Genomic DNA, 22224 nt, shown 5'->3' with positions numbered 1-22224 from the left:
ATTGCACGGCATTCCAGTCTATAACTTGCTGTCCCGGTCATTGCACAGCGCTCATGGTTATTGCATGGTATCCCTGGCTGCAGCATCATGCTTACAGCCGTTGCATGGTGTCTCTTGGCTGCGGTACAGTGTTTTTAATCATTGCATGGTGCTCATGGACATTGCATGGTGTCTGTAGTAGTAGTATGGTGCTTCTGGTCATTACGTGGTGTCCCTGGCTGTGGCATGATGCTCATTGGCATGGCATGGCGTCCCTGGCTGTAGCGTGGTGCTCATGGCCATTGCATGCTGTCTCCAGCTGTAGTATGATGCTCATGGGCATGGCACGATGTCTCTGGCTGTGGCATGACGCTCATGGCCGTTGATGCCGTTTGAGGTCATTGCGCGGTGTTCCCGTCTGCAGCGCGGTGCCCGTGCCGATGGCCCGCAGCGCCCGCACCGCTCGCTGAGCTCGGCCTCCCGCGACGGGAGGCGGTCGCGTTGCGGTGAGCGGCACGCCGGGCGCGTGCACCTGCCGCCGCCCCCCCGCCCCTCGGCTGCTTCTTCCCGCTGCCCGCGCGCGGCGCTGCGGACGAACCCACGCGAAAAGCGCGCGGCCGGCGCGGGGAGCGCGCGCGGCTCGGCTCGGAGCGGCGCCGGAGCGGAGCGGGCGGTGGGGGAAGATGGAAGGAGCGTCCTTCGGAGCGGGTCGGGCCGGCGGCGCCGTCGATCCTCTGGATTTCCTTAAGCAGCCGCAAACCATCCTCCGGGCGACGGCTTGGGTAAGGCGGGGCGGGCAGCGTGCGGTGGCCGGGCGCGGAGCGGCGCCCGTTGCAGCGTGCGGTGCCCGTGCGGTCTGCAGTGCCCGGGTATTGTGCGTGCGGTGCGCGGTGTGCGGTGCCGTGCGGCGTGCAGCCTGCAGGCACCGTGCAACGGGCAGCGCTTTGGCCGCTGGCTCCCGTGGGAAGTTCCGTGGGGACGGGCACGGTGCGGCGGGTGGCCGATGCCGTAGCCCTGCAGTGGTTTTATCCGTGGTGCTTGAGCGTGAGAGAGCAGGGTGCAGCACAGAAGCAGAGGACATTTTCTTCCCATCCGTGCTCTCTGTGTGCATGTGTAAGAGAGATGAAATCTTACAGCCAGCCCTGCCCAGCTCCCCCTGTGCATCCAAATGGATGTTATGTTTGCTGGTCCTTTCCCATACGTGAGTTCTGCCGTGCAAGGGGCAACAGGAGGTGGGATCTGTGCTGCAGCCACTCAGTGAAGTCTTTGCCCATTGCTGCTCCATGAATAAGCAGCCAGAGAGCTGTGCTGCCAGGCTGCAGTGCTCGGCTCTCACCTGCTACAATCTAAAAGCGTGCATGGCTGGAGAGCTCTGCAATGCCCAAAGTCCCCGGCATGGAGTCTCAGCCCTGCTCCTGCAGGCTCTGGTTCTCAAAGCTGGGCCCTGGAGGCTCATCCTTGCTCGTGCATGGAGGCCATGGCTGCTGGCTCTGTGTCACCTTCAGCAGTGCCACGTGCATGCAGCAAGGGAAGGGAGAGGTGTTGAGGGAAGGGGCTGCCTGTGCAGCTGCCATCGCACTGTGCAGGGGGACCCTGGGGCGCCTGAGCAGCATAACATGGGAGCATGCACTTATCTTCAAGCACATGAGCAGTTCCAGCGGCAATCACATGCCTGAAGTTCAACCACATGCTTAATTGTTTGGCTGGATTGGAGCCAGTGAACTTGCCAGGGCTTTAAAAAAGCCCTTTGCTCCATTACTGGAGGAGAGTGGAGTTTATGGATATGGAGCATCCAGATGTGGAGCAGGGTTTGTGAGGCTCCTGCTGGCAGGCATTTCCTAGAAGTATCATTTCAACCTGGAGTACTTGGTTGGGATCCAGTGGGATCCTCCACAAGGCAAATCATTGGCAACATGTTGGTTTGGGCATGGTCAGATAAATCAGTGGCCAACAGGTGTTGAGTTGGGCTCCCTTTAAAAAGATCTGCCAGCACCCAGCCAGAGAGCTCACCCTTCTAGGACTTATGGGCAACAGGAACAGCGTATAGGAGATGAACTAAAAATTCCAGCTTAGAAGATATGTGTGTGTACTTGTTGGCTGTTCAGTAGAGAAGTCATTCATTTTGTAGGTTCTGGGTTCAGAAAAATGAACGTGTATAACTACAGAACGGGTCAACTTTAATCAGGTGGAGGGGCCCTTTGGCTTTCATGAACATGACGTGCACAGGGTTTGCAACGTGAAGATTCAATAAGGCTTAGAAAGTACATGTTGAAGCCATGTGGATGCTTCCCTTGTCTCACTTCTGCTGGAAGATCTGTTGTGAATCTCCCTTGCAGATGCAGCACAGGGGTGTGGAGTCCCCATGCTGTGATGCTGTGACCCAGCTGTGTGCCACTGGCTGCCCTTCAGCACAAGCAGGGATGTGGTCGGTGTGAGCTGGGTACTTGGGGCCAGTTTCCGTTCCACCTGGTGCATGGCTGCTGTTACTTCTTGCAAAGTGTGCCCAGGCTCTTTTTAGCTTTACTGCTTGTGCCAGATCAAACCCACAGCCTGTTTTAAGATGGAGAGCTTGGACGGAGGCGGCAGGCAATGCACTACAAAGCAGTATCTGTTTAAGATCTTGCTGCCTTTCTGTTCCAACTGAAGCTTCCCTTTGCCAGGCTGGGGTGTGCAGCACAACCCCACAGCCGCTGCAACGCTCCATTACTTGCTTCACAACCTCCACCTTTGCTTTGCATAGCCACAGCAGAGCTTGTTCAGAAACCCCTTGAGCTGGGTGTAGGTGTGGGGGCATTTTTTTTTAAATGTGATTCCCCTTCCTATTGCTTGTTGTCACATCTTTTTAAGCATGTTTAACCCGTGTTGTAGGAGCAAACCTTGGAGGCTTAATCCTTGCTGCCATTATAGGATCACAGAATGGTTGGGTTGGAAAGGATCATAAAGCCACCCCAGCCTTCTGTTCTCCAAGCTGAACACCCCCAGCTCCTGCAGGCTGTTCTCACAGCAGAGGTGCTCCAGTCCTCTAAGCATCCCCGTGCCCTCTGCTGGCTCTGCTCCAACAGCCCCACTTTTTGCCCCAACCCAAGTGCATTACTTCACACTGGGCCTTGTTGTACCTCATTCAGTTCTTGTGGGCCCACGTTTCAAACCAGTCCAGGTCCATCTGGATAGTGTTTCTTTTGGAGGAGGGAGCTGCCTTGGTGGCCCTTGGAGATGTGCTGGTTCAAATGAGATGTGAGCAGTGGAGACCCTTACTTTAAGCAGCCAGTCAACCCACTGGCTGCTGCCTGCTGATGGGGGTTTCATAACCTGTCATTGCCAAGCAGGATGCAGCTCCATTCTGCAGTTCCAGCGGTTGCTTTGGGGCTGTGGGTTCAGCTCTGGTGCTTACAAACATCTGAGGGACCTGTGGGTGAATGGTGACTTTGGGTTAGAAATTCCCAAATGTAAGTTTTGGTGAAAGGGGATTCCTGATCCTACCTCATACTGTGACCTCTCCATACACTGCAATTCTGAATATCTGAAAGGAAAAAAAACCTATCCTGGTATAAGCTGTAAAACCAAAAGCTGGAAAGAACCACTTAACAGTTCCTCATTCATCTCTTCCCCCTGTGTCTGATGCAGTTTGTCAGAAGAAGATGTGATCACTCTTGTGGTTTCCTTTTTGGGCGTTTTTTGCACAACAAAACAAAGTTGGTGCTCACCAAGGCCTGCCTGCAGAACCATGAGCTCCCCTTTCTGTCATGCCACGGCTGTACGTGCTTCTAAGCAGCCATGCAGCTTTTAAGGGGAATTGTTTGCTTAATGCACCTTTAGATTTGACTTTTAAAAGCAGTTATGGTAAATATGCTATTAAAGTAAATGTTTTTAGTAATTGGTATGAATTTCAATAACAGCAACACTAAAAGCCTTTTTCCTTGACATGTCAGCTTTCAACCCAAGAGCTGGCAGCCTCAGCATGTGTGCTTTGGGGTTTCTTCTGCCATGCTGGATCTCTGCAAGTTTCCTACAGCTTTAAGGGCTTCAGCATTTCCTTACAGTGACTTTGGTGTGACTCAGAGTTGCTCCACTTACCCAGGGTGTGTGCCATGGTACAGCATTGCCTGTGGCTGGCACTTGCCCTGCCCTGCCTAGGGCCTTTCTGGTTTCCTAAAGCTGAATGGGAGTGTAGTGCATCACCTGTTGGCTGGTGCAGCTCCAGCCAGGGCCCAGTGGGGGCTAAAATGCCCAGTGCTGAGCAGGATGTGGCCTGTGTGTGTCTGACCTTGGTAATTTTTCCTTCTTGTTTGCTGCCCATCCTCACTCAAGGAGCAGAGGGGGCTGGAGAAGGCAGCATCTGAAAGGAGCTCGCCCTGTTCCTGTACAGTGTTAGCTCATTGAGCCCAGCATTTTGCCTTTAGGAGCATAACCTTTATTACAGGATGGACCAACAGCAGCCAAAACTGATTGCCTCGCCATGGGCATAGCAAGTGGAAATCCCCATAACCTTTGATATGAGGTAGTGAATTTATAGGACCAGAGAATGCTTTGGCTCAGATCCAGGAGAAGTGTTTATGTGCTGGCTTTTTCCTGAGCTGTGTATTAGTCCATAATATGGTAAATCATTATCTTTCAGTGAGACACGTGTGCTTTGCTGAGGGATGAGTTAGGTAAGAACTGGGATGGATGTGTTATGGGTAGGAGATTCGTTCTTGGAGTGGGTAGTGGGCCGTTTCTGCCCTCTTTCAGGTTTGTTTGGTTTCTTTGGGAGGGTGAAAGGTGCTGCTGCCTGCTGTGTGCTCATTGTATAGGCTGCTTGTTTTTAGCTTAGGAGCAGAGCAGCCAAACTGCAGCAGGAGAGCAAGGGGTGGCCACTGCGCTGCACCCTGGGCACAGGAGGGAACCAGGCAGTGTCCCTCCTGCCTTCATGAGGAACCTCTGCCCTGGCTGCAGGGTCGTCCCCAGCATGGAGGGCTTGTGGCTCTCAGAGAGGGGCTGCATGGCTGGGCTGTGCCTCAGGAGCTTGTGGCAATGCTCAGAGTCAGTGCTGTGATCTTGGCTGCCCTGGGCTTTGTCTAGCACTGGCTGCTTTCAGTAAGGTCACCAGATTTCCGTCTTAATTTTCCTTTTCCGTGGGCTGTAGATATTAAAGGCTGACCTTTAGCTTTACATTTTTGTTAATGAAATTATACAGAAGTTTCACCACATCTGAGCTTAAAATGCAGCTGAATTTCCGTTTTCCTGTGATCACTGGTTCCAAACGCTGTCAGTTTGATGCGTGCTCAGATTGTGCCACTAGACCAGGAACTTTGAATGGATGCTGTGTTTCAACCAACATCTTTTGCCGCATTAGAAAAGGTAATTCAGTACAAAGCAGTCATGTGGTCATCAACATGCATCCTTCACAGTCTGATTAGCCCATTAGACATGTCCATAACCTTATTAGGGTTGGCATCACGCTATCCGGTTCTGTGCCAGAAACTGCATCAGGTCTTTCCTTTGTGGTCACATCCTCAGTCCTCATGGGAGATCTGGCAGTGCTTAGGTTGGTTGTTGGCCTTCACGTACCCCAGTAAATTATGCTGCTGCGTGCAGAAAACTTTGCTGTTACTGACAGCTGTAAGGATGAAATGGGGAGGACAGGGGCCTAGATTCCCCCAGAATTTGAGCTTGGAAGGTGTGAAGCACTGAGGTGCAGCCCAGATCCAAGCAGGGTGTCCTTGTGGTACAGGGCAGCTCCAGCCCAGGGCCCAGTGGGGGCTAAAATGCCCAGTGCTGGGCAGGATGTGGCCTGTGTGTGTCTGACCTTGGTAATTTTTCCTTCTTGTTTGCTGCCCATCCTCACTCAGGGATGGTTCAAGGAGCAGAGGGGGCTGGAGAAGGCAGCATCTGACAAGAGCTCGCCCTGATGTTGGTGTTGGCTCTGTCCATCTGGGTTGTGCCTATCACCATTGACTGAGAGCTACTGCAGAGCAAATTAGGAGTAGATCATTCTTCTCCATGCGTCAAATTTCCTCAGTGTTAACGTTAGCAGTTGCTTGTGTGTGTAATCAAAGCAAGGTTCTGCAGTCTCCTACAAACCCACACCTTCTGGCAGTGCTTTTTCATAGGCCCCCGATTGAAGCACAGTGCATCGACACTGGAAACATCTCACCTTAAAATGGCTGACAGCTCACACACTGGTGCTTTCAGCTCATGCTCTCGCGTTTCTTGCTTTTTGTTTTCCTTGTGATGACTGTGCTTAGATTGTCAGAACTCCATATGCACATTTCAGGTGCCTGGGTGACAGAAGGCTGAAAGCAGTGTGGATAGAATACCTGCAGGTCTGGGGTCTGGCAGACTGATGCTGCAGGAAGGAATATAAATCTGCAAAGTGTGATGGCAGACCCAAGCCAGGGCAGCCTGGCCAGCCATCCATATCCGGATGGCAAAAACCTGGTGTGAGCAAGCTCTGTGGCAGGCTGCTCCTTCTCTTTAGAAGAAAGTAGGTGTCATTCAGCAGCGTGCTGCCCACCAACTGGGCGCTGTTACCTGTCTGTCCCAAAGCCCCTGGGGTGCACCACTGGAGCACTGGTCATAGGGCGATGCTCAAAGCCCTCTGGTTTCAGCTGTGTAGCAGTTGTTTTCCAGACTCATGGTCTGTACTCAATCCCCATTATAGGTTGCTGTACTCACACCCCTTTGACCTGTGCTACAGAAGAGCTTGCTGCCTGACAGTGTCCCCTCTTGCTCAGGGATACTGGACAGCTCTGCATTTGCACAAGCAGCTCATCTGTGTTGCAGTGTGTACAGCTCTTCTTGCATCCTCCTAACCAGAGTGCTTCTCCAGCCACTTGTGGAGAATCTGACCTTGCATTTTCTCTCTCAGGTCTCTGATGAACTGGTTGAGAGCTTGAGCAAGCAAGGGCTGTGGAGGTAGTTAGGGACTGGCACTTGTTTTTCATGAACTTAAAAAAGTCCTGTGGGTTTTACTTTTCCCCCATCTACACCCCTTTCCTTAACTTTCTTTTAACCTGCACATAGCAAAACAACACCAAGTCTATTCTCATTAAAATGAGAATTACCAGCAGCAGTTGTTGTTTTGTTTTTTAAGAAAATTAATATCAATCATGAGGAGAGGGAGAGAAAAAACATGGAAAGACTTGTTCTCACTGACAAGCTTGTTTTGACAGGCGTCCTTCAGTCAGCATGATGATTTGAGTACCTCCATCCAACACATGCACTCACTGTTGCTGGGCTGTGCATCCGATGGCTGTCTCACCTCTCAGCCCCTTTCTGCGGGATGCCCCAGCTGCAAGACAGGTGCAATTCTCTGCACTGAACAGAGCAAAACTCACTGGAAGTTAAAGCTAAGCAGTAGGATATCTGCAAGTACCATCTCTGGTGACGTTTGCATTGGTCCCAGGTGTGTGCATTACGGGCACCTTTTGGCTTTTGTGCTCTTCCATGATTGCTCTCTGGGCATTCTCCTTTAACAGACCTGGGTATCCGATCCTGCCTTCCAGCCATGATCCTTTTGATGTGCTCTCTCAGCATAGGTTTTGCTTTCCCCCAGGAGCAGCATCAACTCTGTGGGCAACCATGGTACTGCATCACCCAGCCAGGCTATGAGCACAGGAGGCATCTGAAAGCACCAAGAAATAAGGCAGGTTGCTAATCCTGGGAGGATTTAGTAAAAACACTTATCTGAGAAGCTAAGTGCAAGTTCACTGGCCTGCCAGAGAAATAATCCAGTGGAATCAGAGGTTCTCAATTATTCATGTTTTTCCAGAATCACATTATTTATTCCAGGGGCTGTTTTATAAATGCTGCTGCTATTTCTGATAGTAAATAACAATTTTGCATTATTTATGAACAGATTTTTACAACTGCTGATATTACAGCTGCTGCCAAAGCTCTGGGAAAATCATTATTGCTGTTTGTTGTTGTTTGTTGCTTCCTTCTTACAATGCAGCCCTGTTGTTCTTTACATGATGATGCGGCCGTCACGGTGAGACAACGAGAAGCTGGGTGTGAATGCAGGCAGTGACTCACGTTAGCAGTGAGCTTGTGGTGGTGCTTGGGGCTGAGAGGAGCGGGGAAAGAACCCCAGGCCTTGGTTAAATTTGAAGATGAGGGATGCTTGGAAGGAAAGCAGCATGTCTGGGTAGCACAGAGATGCCTGCTCAATTGACAGGCAGGTCCTAGAGCATCTCCATCATCCAACATGGCCCAGCAGTGAGCTAACTTGAAATGCAAGTGCAAGAGGAGTGAGCTCCTAGCTGACAGTTTAAAGATGATCTTTGTCCTTGGATGGATTTGTGCTCATGGGTTTGTGGAACTGGGAGTGAGCAGGGGCAGGTGCTCTGGTATCTGCTTGCACACCTAAGGCAGGATGTTCTCTAGGGACTGTTAGCACTACTTCTGCTCATCATTTATTTCAGATGATGCCCCACAGAGAAAGAAAATACCCTGCACCTATCTGTCATGGTTGCACTCCTGAAGACATGCTTCTTTGTTGTTCCCTCCAATATGGAGGGGAGTTAGTGGAGAGGATCTAAGACAGGTTTGCTGATGAGACATTTGCATTTGCAAGTATGTTCAGTTGGAACTGCCTCTGTCCCAGCTTCAACCCAGCTGGGAAGAGTGTGGAGGAGAGGGAGAAGGGCTGTCCATGTGGAATACTGCAGGGTAGCCAGGATAGAGACACGTGGCCAGTGCTCGTGCTGTCACAGCATTACACTGCAGTGCTGGAAGCCTTCTGAATGGTTTGTTTGTTGTTGGTTCTGCTGCCCCTATGCACTAGGGAGCAAGGTGAAGTGTCAGCAGGCAGTTACTGCAAGAGCCGTGGACTGCAGGTGGCTGTGAGCTGCTGCATCTGGCTGTCGCTCGTTTCGGTCTTGTGTCTCAGTACAGAGCTGTGACTGCAGAGAAAGCAGTGAGGAACTGTGTGTGGTCTCTGCCTGGATACGCATCCTGGGAGCCAGCAGGGTAAGGAGGTATGCAGCGATCCTGTGGTGCTGGCAGCAAGTGACAAGATCAGAGATGCACAGTGTGGTGCAAGGGCATCCACAGGTCTTGCTACTCTAAGCCCAGCAATGGAAGCAGCAGCACAGTGCTTCCCAGGTTGCAAGAGTGAATGCAGCTGGTCCTGTGGCTTCTGCTTGCTGCCTTTGGTTTTGGAGAGGAATAAAGGATTTACCTAGGCGTGCAGCACTGTGAATGGCATTCATGGACACGGCCACATGACCCAGCTATGACCCAGCTCCCTTTCTGCAGCCAGGATGTGAGGCAAAGCCCTAGAGAGCTGGAGTTGAAGCTACTGTGGAGCAGCTGCTTCTCTCCATTGCTGTATGCTGGGGGGCTGGGAAGCTACTCTTAGCTCTGCTGTGGGTCCCAGCAGTCAGCAGCAGGAATGGGGCAGCCACCAGTGAGCTCCTTCTCTACTGTCCTTTGCAGGGCTGGAACTGGGTCACTGCATAACAGATGCAGGCACTGCATCCTTCAGCCTCTGCTATGGGGTTGAATTGGCCAATGTTTGCATGGCAGCACAACCATAACTTCTTCCTCCTTCCCATGACACCCAGGTGAGCTGCTCTCCATGTCCCCAAGCACCCCATCCACCCTCCAGTATGCATTCAGCATCTCCATTATCTGTAGCTTCATTTCTCTCTGCTCTGCAGTTACACAAGGGGGTTCATTGAGTGCAGTCTGATGGTGCAAAGCAGCACAAGCAGAAAGACTGTTCAGAGACCTGACCAATCTGTTTAGTTTCCCTTCCCCTCCTTCCCCATCTCTTAAAACACACTGCAAGCCAAACCATTGAAAACAAGCAGGCTCACAGCATCTGGAGCCCTAGATGCCATCCGCCAGCCCATCGCATAGAACCACCAGCCAGCTGAGTGTGGGGATCTATCTAGCAAATGCCATGTTGCTGTAGAGCCTCACAGGACTGAATCCAATTATTTTGCTGTTGGAAAACAGAGTTAAATGTAAGCAGCTGCAAGTTGTGTTTTCTCCTTCCTTTTGCAGATCTTTTCCATCGTGGTGTTCGGCTCCATTGTGAACGAGTGCTATGTGAACAAGGATGGCAGAGACCCTGAGCTACATTGCATCTTCAATGAGAATGAGAGTGCCTGCAGCTATGGCATTGCCATTGGCATTATTGCCTTCTTCGGATGCATCTTCTTCCTTGTTGTGGACCTCCAGTTCCAGCAGATCAGTAGTGTGAAGGACCGCAAACGAGCTGTCCTGCTGGACCTGGGCTTTTCAGGTACAACTTTGGCTTTGCTAATGGACACTGTTTGTCATGGACACTGCTGGTTCCATGGGGTGTGCAGGGTCATTGCTGTGCCTGCAGCTCCATGCTTGAGTCCTGCTCTCATCTCTCAGGCCATGGCACAACTCATGTCTTAGGGAGAAGGATGGGTTGTCTTGTTCGACAGTGAACCCAAAGGCAGCAGTGGGGAAGCCAATGTGTGGTAGTTTGAGGTCAGTGGGGTGTCCTGCTCACTGGTGTTGCTTCTGAAGCTGGGATCACTGGGGTCACTTGGGGAAGAAAAGCTTGGTGGTCACATTTTACCCTGTCACATCTCCCATTTCTGCCTCTTAACAAGAGTCACTTCATCAGTTACATCTGGATCTGTTTTCACTTTGTGCATGTGTTTCTGCACAAAGCAGAAGTGTGCTTCTACAGCAGGAGCTAAGACACCATTGCCATCCCACACTGCCTCCAGGGCTGGGGTTTGCTAGTAGCTCTGGATTTCCCAAGGACTCACGTGGATTTTCTGTGCTGTCCCAAGCCCTTGACTCAGCCACATGAACAGGAGCTGATGGGCTGTGCTGTGCTGGGAGACACTGTCCTCTGCTTGGCTGCTCTGGGAGTTTTCTGGCTGAATTTGCAGCTGATGTTCTCGATTTCCAGGTTCTTGTGTTCGCAAAGTCTGAAGGTGATTTATCCAGCACAAACACAGCTGATGACTCTGGTCCCAGATGAAAACATCCATCATCATCTGCCTGTGCTTGGCTGTAGTTAAGAATGTCCTCTCCTTGCTGGAAAGCTCATTTCCATGGTGCTACAGCTTCAGTGCCCAGCCATTGTGAGCTGGTATTTACAGCCCTTTCTGTGGGGCTTGGGGCCTGCAGCTCTGCAATTCAAATGGGAGTGTCCACATCCATCTTCTGCCTGGATGTGTGTCTTGGTGTGAGGCTGTGATCCTTCCCTGATTTTCACCTTGTACCAGCTGCACTGTCCCTTGCCAGGCTTGTATGAAATGGGGCCATCTCTGCCTTGTTCCTCTGTTGTCCTTGTCATACAGTGTGCATAGTCATGGGGCTCTGCAGAAAGCTGCAGAAGATGGGCTTCTGCCCACAGGCATTGCTCTGCTCATGGGGACAGGCTCCAGTATTGCACCAGGGCTCTGTCCTGGTAAAATCCTCCCCATCCACAAATTTCAAATACAGTTGACCTCCCAGTGCTGACGTTATTACTGGGACCAGGGGATGAGTGTGCTACTCTCGAGTGCCTTGTGTCACCTGCAAGGCTCCTTCCTCCTCCCTTGCTTCTTCCCCTCTGCATGCTTTTTGGTAGAAAACGGACAGACCACTTCCATGTTGCAAAGCAAACCACTTACAGGTGAGCTGTGCTGCTGGGAGGGATGTGTGAGTGGCAGCATGCTTCTTACTCAGCTGGGTGCCAGTGTCTGCCAGTGACCTTCCCCTGCTGCTTGTGCAGGCTTGAGTTGAGGGTCTCGTCATGGGACATGGGTATGGAGGGGACTTCCAGCTCTTTGGCTTCAGACCCTGTTTTTGTACCATGTATCCTGCTTCATACCTTAATCAAACTCCTTCTTGGAACTCTCATTTGCTGACTGAGAGCCTCACTGCATGTCTCCTCACACCAGATGGACTCTCTGTTCCCTTCCACATGCCTGCAGCTCGTACCTCAGCTTGTATTTGTCTCTCTTGATCATGGGTGGCCAGAGCTGTGCATGTGGAGCTGTTATTAGTGCCCTTGGTGTGCAAAACACCCTTCTGCTGCAAGTTTTCACATTTCAATAGGAGATCTCAGGGTGGGTTCATGCCTGCTGCATCTTATTCCATTCCTATTTCTGTGCCTTCATTTTTCTAAAGTTATAGCTGCCCCAAACCTTCTGTATTACTGTAGCCCGTACACCTGCTTGTGCAGAAACTCCAGGCAGTTGGTTGATTCCAGAAGCAGATCTTGCAGCACAGATCAAATTCAGGGTTTTGCTGGCATGTGACCCCAAGCAGCCTGGGGCTTGCAGCCCATGGGCTCTGTGTCCTCAGAGCCAACCTGTACATATGTGATAGAGTGCAAACTGCAAGTTATTTGCATTGACTGCCTCTGTGTTAATCTCTAGGAACTTTATCTGTGGGACTTCTACACTGCACCCTTCCTCTTCTTTTCCTCCTTGGCTCTTGATTTCCTCCTACTTGTGACTGTTTCATCCTTTTTCTCTGCGTGTGATCTCTGCATTACTGTATGCTTTAATATAAAAGCTGAAAATGCATTTGGGAAGTAAGAGGATGAGGAGCATCAAGTAGGAAGTGGGTGGGGTGAGAGAGAAGAAGGTCACTTCTGTCCCTGTGCCTGGATTCCCCCAGTGCATGGTGCTGGCTGCACGGAAGCAGAAGTGGCAGCTGCTGCCTATGAAGGTCATGGGAGGAGTTGGTCTAATTGCTAACCCACAGCTTCCTTTCACTTGCAGGAGGGAGGATCAGTGGTGGGTGTGAGGGCTTATACCAACAGCTTGCTGCTCCCACCCCAGCTGTACAAGGAGCATTAGCTGCCTGCAGTACAAAGGTTGTCCCCACAGTGGGCTGCCCCACGGGGCACTGGGGGCTCTGCCTCTTGCAGCCCCTGAGTCCACAGGTAGATGATGCTGGGTGCAAGCAGGACAACCATAGTGCTATGTCAGTGGCACTTGCAACTTCATCCTTCATCTGCTCTTACAGCTGCTCCTGTAGATGTGCGTTGCTTGGAACCAGGCTGTAATTACAACTTTAATGTATATTTCCTGGTGTTTGCATTCTGTTGTCTGCAATCCTAAAACTATAATTAACAGCTATTCCTGGTATTTTCCTTCTCTCTGGTATGCTGGAGGATGCAGAGCTGCTCCTGTGTGTGTTTCCGCCAGGAGTCAGGAGCGGTGCTTGTGGCCACAGCAACCCACTATCAGAACAGCCCCCTCCTCAGGGTCTTGAAATCCATGAATATCAACCCACACCTCCCAAATACCCATTTCCACTTGGTCCTGGAAATATACTGAAGCTATGAGATGGTACCCAGCTGGCACCAGGGCAGCCTGGACCCTGGGATGTGCAGGTGAGAGGAGGCAGCAGTGATCCCAGGCATGAGTCAGTGTTGGGCATAGAGTCTCATTGCACAGGAGTGCTAACAGAGGGTGAACATGATCACAAATGGAAACGGGTGCTGGTACAGAACAAAAATAGTTCCTCCTAGAGCTCACTGGGAAGCCTGATCTCACACACAGGCATGTGTCAGCTTTTCAAATGGCATAAACACCGCCTGGTACTTCTGGAGGTGCTCTGAATACCTGACACTGTCTTGTCCGTTGGCAGCAATACTGCATTTCCCCTTTCCCAGGACCTGCAGAGAACCAGTTTTCTTCTCAGAAACTCAGCAGAGCTGTCCTGATGTCAGGAGGACAGAGGCTTGTGTGCATCGTGAAACCTCAGTGAGGTGCATGTGGGCAGCAGCAGGAGCAACACCATTCAGGCATTTCCCACTGAAGGTCTCAGACCCCAGCAATCAGCACTGGGCAGGTCAGCAGCTCCAGTATGCGTGTTGCAGAGGAAGTTGTTAGCTGCAGTACCCAGCACAGCCGGTGCACGGTCAGAGATGTGGATGATGTCATTTTAAGTCCTGAAAACCCTTGGAAGATACTGCTGACACACTGACAGATGGAGCTTAGAGCACTGGGCGGTGGGGAGTCCCTGTGTCATGGCTGTGCCACAGCATCAGCTTTGTGACACTGAGATTCTTGCAAACAGTTCCACTCCCTGTAAACCAGTGATGAAGCCTAATCCTGCTGGAGAACCCCACTGTCCCTTTGTGGATGGCCCCAGAGGAAGGATGCCCCTGAGCATGCACAACAATGCTGTGAGTTAACCTGCTATGAGTTGCTCTCACATTTCATCTCTGGTCTTTCATCTTCCCAATACTGCTGTGTCCAAAATGTGTGGATTTGAAGCAAGAGACTTCTTCCTGAATTTCACTCTGTGAGCATGGGAGGTCTCGTTTACCACTGAGGACAAGTGGATCATCCTGGCGGTGAAGATGGATATACAGAGGTGGCTTTGGTAGCAGGCATTAGCCATCTTATGCAAAAAAAAAAAAGAGCTGTTTTGTTAGTCTGAGATTTGGAAGAGGAAGGTAGGGGTGATCCTAGCTGGAGGGTGTGTTGCTGTAAGAGCAGATCAAGGGCCTGATTTGGCTAAGCTGTCCAAAGTATCTTCCCCAGGTCCAGTTGTGTAAGAAAAGGAAACAAGGAGCGTGTTTTCCAAAATTGCAGCTAGGCACAAATTCTGAACTAAAGGCAAGAAGCCTTATAAATCTTGCACAGTGTTTGGACGTGAGCATGCATCTTTTATTGTACTTTAGAGCTGGTAAGATAAAGAGGGGAAAAAAGGAAGCTGCTTTCCTCTCCCTGCAGCCAGACTGTGCTATGCCCACGGGGCTGGCAGTGTGGCTGCTCGCTCTGATGTGCTGATAATCCCTGGGAAGAGGCTTGTAGCTCAGCATCCTGCTGCTAGGCCTGGATCTCTGTGTGCACATTGGCAAATGCAGGGAGCTTTGTGCTGGGGATGCTTAGAAAGCTGGAGGCCCTTAAAACAGTATCATGGAAGGCTCCAGGTTATGCAACTTCTTTTCACAGCACTGTAAAGTGTTACTGCTTGTTATTACTGCTTGTTACAGTGTGTGCTTGTGGGCAGCTTTGTGTCTGTTCTAAGCTCCCTGACATCAGGCAATGCTGTTGGTTGGTGATTGAATTAGAGGAGCTGCAGCCCTATCTTGATAAGCCAGCCTTGGTTCCAGTAAGAAATAATCATTGGAGTATTTTCACTTGATCCCTGAAGCGCAGTGAGGCTGGAAGCAGCCACACAGCCCCCTCCACCTGCTGAGCAGCTGTGCAGTGCCCAGCCCTAAGGTTCTGAAAGCCACAGGTTTCCAGGAAACAAAAGGTGAGCAGCACAGCAGGGTGCTGGGGAGTGGGCTGGCAGCATCTTGGTGCCTGTGAGCAGGCTGCAGTCCCACCGAGTGCAAGAAGGCTGTGTCTAGAGGTTGTGCTGTCCCTGCAAAGCTTAAGATGAAGGTAAGATTTAGGTGACTAAACTAAAGATTTAGGTGGCTAAACTGAAGATAGACAACAAACAAGATAATGCTACAGGTTCCTCCAGTTCAGTTTTTTCAGCAATTGTAAATTCACTTCTTTCAAAATAGCTCTGTTTGGGTCATGGCAGAAGATAAGGCACCCAGGACCTCTATTGCTGTTTGAATGTCTTGGTGGCAGTGTTTGTGCATCAACACCCAGATCTCTGGGGTTCTTGGAGCAGAGGAGGTGATGGCAGTATCAGCACTGACTGGCTCTGTTCTCCTCCAGGTTTCTTGTCCTTCCTTTGGTTTGTAGCCTTCTGCTTCCTAGCAAACCAGTGGCAGCGGACAACAATGAGCAAAGGGGCTTCGCAAGGAGCAGATGCTGCCCGGGCATCAATTGCCTTCTCCTTCTTCTCCATCATCGTCTGGGTGAGTTCAGCTTCTGGACTTTTCAAGGGCCCTACCTGTGAGACCTGCAGCTTTTTATGTAGGGGTACAGCTACTGCACCCAGGGCATTAAGGTACAAGTGCTGCCTACCACTGTCATGGCGAGGGTCCAAGCACCTCGTGGGGCAGATACTTATCCCCAGAGCTGGGCTTTATCCACAGGGCACAGATTTAATTACAGAAGAAACTACCCAACTCAGCTAGGCTGGGGAGAGGAGAAATGAAACCTACTACGGGCTCAGCACTGAGCTGAAGGAGGAATCTGGGGCACAGTTTGGGGAAGTGAAGCCTGGTGAGTGGTGAAGGGCTGTACTGAAGGAACCTGCAGTTCGTCCTTCTCCCTCTGCAGGGAGCTGAAACTGTGGTTGCTTACCCAGGAAGCCCCAGCTCCAGTCCCCTCTCCCTGGGAACTTCCAAACTTCTCCTCCTGCAGCTAGCAAGTTGCATTTCCATCAAAAACATGTTGCTGCCCACGTGCTGCCCTCATTTCAGACCCCAGGGAAGAGTTTGGTTTGAAGCAAATGAGTCCCCAGGAGTACACCATGATGAGCCTGTCCCATAGGGTGTGGGGGATTTTGACAGCCCCTAGGGGAAACCAGACTGTCTGCTCTGCTGCTTTCCTCAGGAGAGGTGCAAAGTGCTGCAGCAAATACATAAGGTCCATTGCAGACAGTTGCTGCCAGGGCCAGGGAAATAGTGTTGGGCCAGAGGAAATGCCAAAGGGCCATAAGTGTACAGCGGGGGAGCACCCGTTGCCCTTGGGGCTTATAGGGGGGGCTAAGGCCGTGCCATCTTGGTGTCTGTGGGCAGGTTTTCTTTATCCTGAGTCTGTCATTTAAAAATTAATTGAATTGTTAATGAAACCTCTTGAAATAAAGGTGAGTGCAGGTCTCTCACAGCTCTGCTGCTTCCATTTCCCACAATTCGTGACCTGAATACTTGCAACCTGGAAAAGGGTGAAGGAGTCTCTGCAGGACTGACCTATTTCACTGGCCTGGGACAGTTTCCACTCGTTGCAGTGGTTGGTTTGATGGTGCCACTTCCTTGATGACAATGGGAACCTGATCAGAACACAGTATGGGCTTTGGTTTTGCATGGGGAGAACTCGTAGGTCTCAATGGAAGGTTTTGCTTTGCAGCATGAATATGAACAGTGTTAGGAGGCTGAAGGGCAAGCATCTCTGTGAGGCCTCTTCTGTGATTTGGGAGGCACAGAGAGGGGGAAAGGATGGCAGAGGGAATCACAGAGTGCTGATGCAAGGTGGTGCGGTGTGGCACAGCGGTGCACGGTGGTGCAGCACCAGTATGTCCTGCACACCTGGCTCCTCCTGGGCCAGTGGTTCCTATGGCTGCGGAGGAGCAGGAGGCAGCAGTCACCCACGGTGCTTGGCTCTCCCCCCAAATCTCTTCATCCCTTGCAGGTCGCACTGGCACTGAAGGCCCTGCAGCGGTACCGCCTGGGCACCGACATGTCGCTCTTTGCCACCGACCAGTTTGCCACCGACCCCAATGCTGCGTATCCCGGGTACCCCACTGGCAGTGGCATTGAGAGCACAGAGACCTACCAGAGTCCCCCGTTCACCGAGACCTCGGACGCCAACCCGAAAGGTTACCAAGTGCCAGCATACTGAGGGAGGAGGGCGTGCGGCCGTGTACAAATAGACCGAGTCCTATGGTGCAGTACAGTTAACCGGTTGATTGCAAATGTATTCAGTACCATTTCCTTAATGTGGCAAGTCAGTGCTGGGTTCCTTACTATTAGCTAGTTGTGCAGTGAATTCTGTACAGTGGTATTGGTTCTTGTCTTACCTGTCCAAGGGTTTTATAAAAGCAGTGTTCCCTCTAAGTCGGAAGAAAGAAGGTCGCTACTCCATGTGGCAGAAGATAAGTCAGTACCTTCTTCGAGGCTTGTTTTAGCACCACTGGGCACTAGGTGCCACAGAGTGCCTGGGAAAGCCAAAAATACCTTTTCCTGTTAGAAAACAAGGTAGCTGATGAGTTGTTCATCTCGTTCTTCCAGAGCTAACACAGATGTGGCCTCATTGCAGTGAGGGGGGCTGCAGCTGGGGCGGTTGGTCCTGGCCTAGTCCCACTCCTGGCAGAGCTTTCATGTACAGCACAGAGAGCAGAGGCCATGGAAAGTGCCAAATTTACAAAGAAAAAAGTGGTGTCTGTGTTACTTTTATTTGTATATATTTATTGTACAAAAAACCACGACCAAACGGGTGTTTCAAACATAGTTCAGGGTGCGGGGGGACATGGGGGCACAGAAGTTTGGGTTTTATCTTGAATATCCAAATAGCTTCTATGCTTCCATGCGGTTTTGGTTGAGGATACAGAAAGTTGTGTTTGAAACTTGCTTTGGAAAAGAATTTAGCAATAGTTGTCTGCTAATTAGAAATAGGCTTTTATCAGTGGAAAATATGGCGTGTTACAGTTCCACTTCATTGTGGGGTTGTTGAAGTTTGCAGATTTCCAAACAGTTCTGATTGGCAACACTGAACTCTTGCTCACCCTCAGACCCAGAGCTGCCAACACAAAAGGTGTGGGTGCCTCAGTGACTCAAATTCTAAGTCAATTAGGAAGCAGATTGTAACTTGTGTTTTTCTACTGGGAGCAGCCACCATCTGTCGTAATTGCAGCAAAATCCTCAGGTGTAAATGTGTGTGTTGCACTGCAGTCCCTGGTGATGCAGAATTCAAAGCAAGCACCGAAAGGACTCGGTGGGCTTTGAAGTCTGTTGTGGGGGTGCATGTGGCACACGTTTGCCCATCGTGGGAGAATAGAATGGATGATAAACGCCCGAGGACGAGGCTGTTTGGTTTCCAGCAGCAGAATTACAGCCTTGTTAATACCAAGTCAATCTGAAAAGTGCAGCAGATGCTCATCAGCGGCTGAAGTGCTGGGTGTGCAGTGGCTGTGAGCAGAGCTGGGTGCTGCTGAGGACAGAGCACGGTGGCTGAGCAGTGGCCTGTCTGGCAGAGTCCTCCCGGCCCCCCTCCTCACCTGGCTGCAGGGATCCTTCGCTGCACTGTTGTTGCTGGCAGAGCTGTGTGTTGCCTTCTGACCTCACAAGCAATAGATAAATGACTGCCCCAGCTGTTCTTGTAGCAAAAAAATCCAGCAGTTTTTTGTCATCATCATTAGCACAGCTCATTTCTGCTGCTAAATAGCAAATAAATGCATTAATTAATAAGCAGCAAACCTCATCACAGGCAGTCGTTATCGGTGACAAAATGCATAACTTGAATACCCCACTATTCAGGTCAGATTAAAACTTGCATTTACAGTGAGCGCTGGCTTTCCTGGATCTGGATCTGCCTGGCAGCACCCAGTGCTGATGGAGCTGTGCGGGCATTTCCCAGCTCAGACACTTTTCCTGCAGAGCCCAACCCTCCGTGTGTGGTGACAAAGGGACCTGGCATCCCTTACAGCTTTTCCTTACAGTGACAACTCCACAGCATCTCCCCAGTACCTTTGCCATCCACTCTGAAGTGAACTTAGTATTAGGAAGAGCTCAGCCCCGCTGCCAGCACAGCTGCTCCCTGCAGCAACAGGAGGATGCTGCACTGCTGATGGAGGAGGCACCTGGAGCTGATGCAAGTAGCAAGAAAGGTGCCCTGGGGGCATCTGCTATCAGCCTGTGCTGGTTGAGGTAGGTGAGCAGTGAGAAATTTGTGCACTGAGTGGGGACACCCAAACCCCAGTAGAGTATAAGCCTAAGTTAATTCTCTAACCCTTGTGATTTTTCTAGAGCCAGTCTTGATGAAAATAAAAGGGCAAAAGATTTTAATACAGGGTACAGTAGAACTGTAGCAATATTTTCCTTAGAGGGAACACTGAAATTTTAGCAGCACAAACAGTACTTGTGTTAATATTTTAGTAAAATTATAATCAATTTAAATGTTTAAATTGATTGTATGTGAGATAATGTTTGTTCGGTACATTGTATCTTTTCTAACTATATAACTGTTCCAGAGTTTCCTTGTAACCGTAAAGAACTAAAGTTCTGTCTGACTGCGAGAAGTGTCCTGGTCAGTGGTGTAAACGTGCTGAATATTACAACATCTGAATGTACGCACCCCAGGCCTACATTGCATTTCTTTTCTTTCCACCCCTCCCACCCGTGGCTGTGGGACATGGATGCACATCCCCACGCCGTCCCTGACCTGAGAGCAGTCACTACGGCATGGGGGCAGCAGCACAGCTGTGACTTCGTCCCCAGGCCGGGCAGCGTCGTTCTTCTCAAGGTCAGCTTCTTCTTGCAGTCATTTCTCCCCAGAATGTGTTATTATGTTTAAATTCTGCTTGGCGCTGTGCGTGAGGACCTGGATGTGCTGCACTCAGCAGGAGAGGAAGGGGCTTTGGTGCCTGGGTTTCCTGGCAGGGGTGAGGCAGAGCAGGAGCTGCTCCATGGCCGTGGTCTGGCTACTGCCAGAGGAACCTCCCCCTGCTCCGGGTGCTGCTGGGGCAGCAGGAGCCAGCAGACATCCCTCAGTTGGTGCAGTTTTTGCAGGTCAGCACAGTCATTCCTCAGTCTACATCAGGGTGGGAAAAAATGTAATTAAGGTGGCACTGCGACACCTAAGATACTCATGCCTTGGAAACAGCAGTCAGCCACCTTGAAAGAAAAACATTTCCTGGTTTGTTGGCGAATGTTGCTCAGCTCCTGTGTAATTCCTCATCCCCCAGGCTGGTAGCACAAGGCCCTGCTGAATTAAAACCTTAATTAAGGAAGCGTGAGACATCAGCCCTCTCGCTGGCAGTGATGACTCATGCCTACCCCTTGCACAGCGTCCTGTTTCCAAGCACTTTGCAAGGCCCTGCAGTGCTCCCACTGTCTGCTCTGTGTTACCAGTGCTGTCCGTTAACTGTTACAGCATCTTCATGATGGGTCAGTCAGACTGTGTGTGCAGGTATGGGCTGTAACAGCAGAATTATTGGATCCCTGCAGTATCTCATTCGAGGTTCAGACTGTCTTAGCATCACTCTTTCATACTTCTTTCACCCACTTTTTTTCTCTCTGTAAGTTCACTGTGGTACAGTGGACAGTAGCTGCTTTCCTTGTAACCCTGCAGACCAGCCCTTACAGACATGCCAGCATTTTGCTGCAAATCCATGCCCTGCTGGCTGCTAGCCCCGTGCTGCTCTCAGAAGCCATTGTAGAATCCTCCAGAAATCTTGCAGCTGCCCAGGCTGCCCTCAGCCTCACGTGCTGACAGCTCCTGTGTAGTGTCAGGGCTGAATTTCAGCATAGACTATGAGCAAGCCTGTACCTTTTCTTCCTGGAGATTTATTCTACCAGATCCTTGTGCTCAATGAGGCTCTGTTGGGACAACACAGGCATTTCTCAGCATTGAAATTAAACCACATTATGGGTAGTTTTTTTTGTTTGTTTGTTTGTTTTTGCATGAACTTATACTTTAAACCCATTAGAAAAGGATTTGAAATAAAGACATTAATTGGAAATTGCTCCCAGCATCGTAAGCTATTCCTAGCAAGGTAGAAGTTTTGTTTAACCAACACTCAGCAAAATCATCTCCCCACCATTGTGCTTCACCATCTCCTGCAGTTTAACCATGTCCATCAGCAGTTGGATTTCACTTGCTGTTTTGGTGAGGCACTTTGTAAGATGTGTTTCCCATTGGGCAATCTGCAGGTAGCAGCACAGCACTGCTGAGTTCATGCTACAACAGTGACAGCTCTGGCATCTCTGCTTTTTCCATTGGCTGCTCTTTACTGGGGGATATCAGTCCCCTTCCCTCTCCTCCACAGCACTGTCCCATTCCCCAAACTCACATCTACTGCCCTTCTGCCTGCTGCAGCCATGAGAGCAGTTGAATAGAATTAAGCCAACTGCGATCATTGTCTATTCATTAGTAAAAGTGTAGAATCAATATTCCTCTCTCTAAAAGCTGTGTAATATTTGCAGACTTCCTTTCAGCCTTCTTTGTCTTCCTGGGGAGAGCAGACAAGTCGAGTTCCACTCTGTTTTATCCATAATGCTACTCTAGATTGCATTTAGAAGCTGTGTGTCAACCTCCCACCACCCATGAGGCTCAGACATGGCCTTCGCTGTACCAACTTGAAACCCAAGTTCAGCTGCCTGTATTTTGTTGCAATATGCATTTAAACCTCAGATTCTCTATAAGTTTTAATAACAACCAGATACCAAATGTGGTTTGCAAATTTAAGTTCTTTTGCAGATACCTCTGTATGAGCAGACCGCTTCCACGAGTTGCAGTTGTCACTAACCTTACGTGGATTGTAGTATAAAGTGGACTGTGTATGGAAATAAGTTAAAAATGTTTACAACTTTTGTATATATATATATAAATATATATAAAAAAATATCTTTTGAGAGAGCAATCTGTGATGATGTATTTTCAGTGTCTGTGTACCAACTGCAACTTATTTTCAATAAAGAGTTTAAAATGAATAGAAGCAGCCTGAACAAATTTGGTAATGCTTTATTTAATC

The 22224-nt window shown here is 50.2% G+C and overlaps 1 protein-coding gene across 1 annotated transcript; it reads left to right on the top strand.

Annotated features, from left to right (window-relative positions):
* Positions 1-607: 607 nt before the first annotated feature.
* SYNGR3 (synaptogyrin 3) lies at positions 608-22148 on the top strand. Its single transcript, XM_048962378.1, has 4 exons — positions 608-761; positions 9970-10210; positions 15585-15727; positions 17166-22148. The coding sequence occupies exons 1-4, from the start codon at positions 663-665 to the stop codon at positions 17373-17375; spliced, it is 693 nt and encodes a 230-aa protein (XP_048818335.1). The 5' UTR covers positions 608-662; the 3' UTR covers positions 17376-22148.
* The last annotated feature ends 76 nt before the right edge of the window (positions 22149-22224 follow it).

The sequence above is a fragment of the Lagopus muta genome, chromosome 15 (genome assembly GCF_023343835.1).
Source record: "Lagopus muta isolate bLagMut1 chromosome 15, bLagMut1 primary, whole genome shotgun sequence".
Classification (NCBI taxonomy): domain Eukaryota; kingdom Metazoa; phylum Chordata; class Aves; order Galliformes; family Phasianidae; genus Lagopus; species Lagopus muta.
The sequence above is the reverse complement of the archived record's forward strand: the minus strand, read 5'-3'. Positions and strand labels throughout refer to the sequence as shown.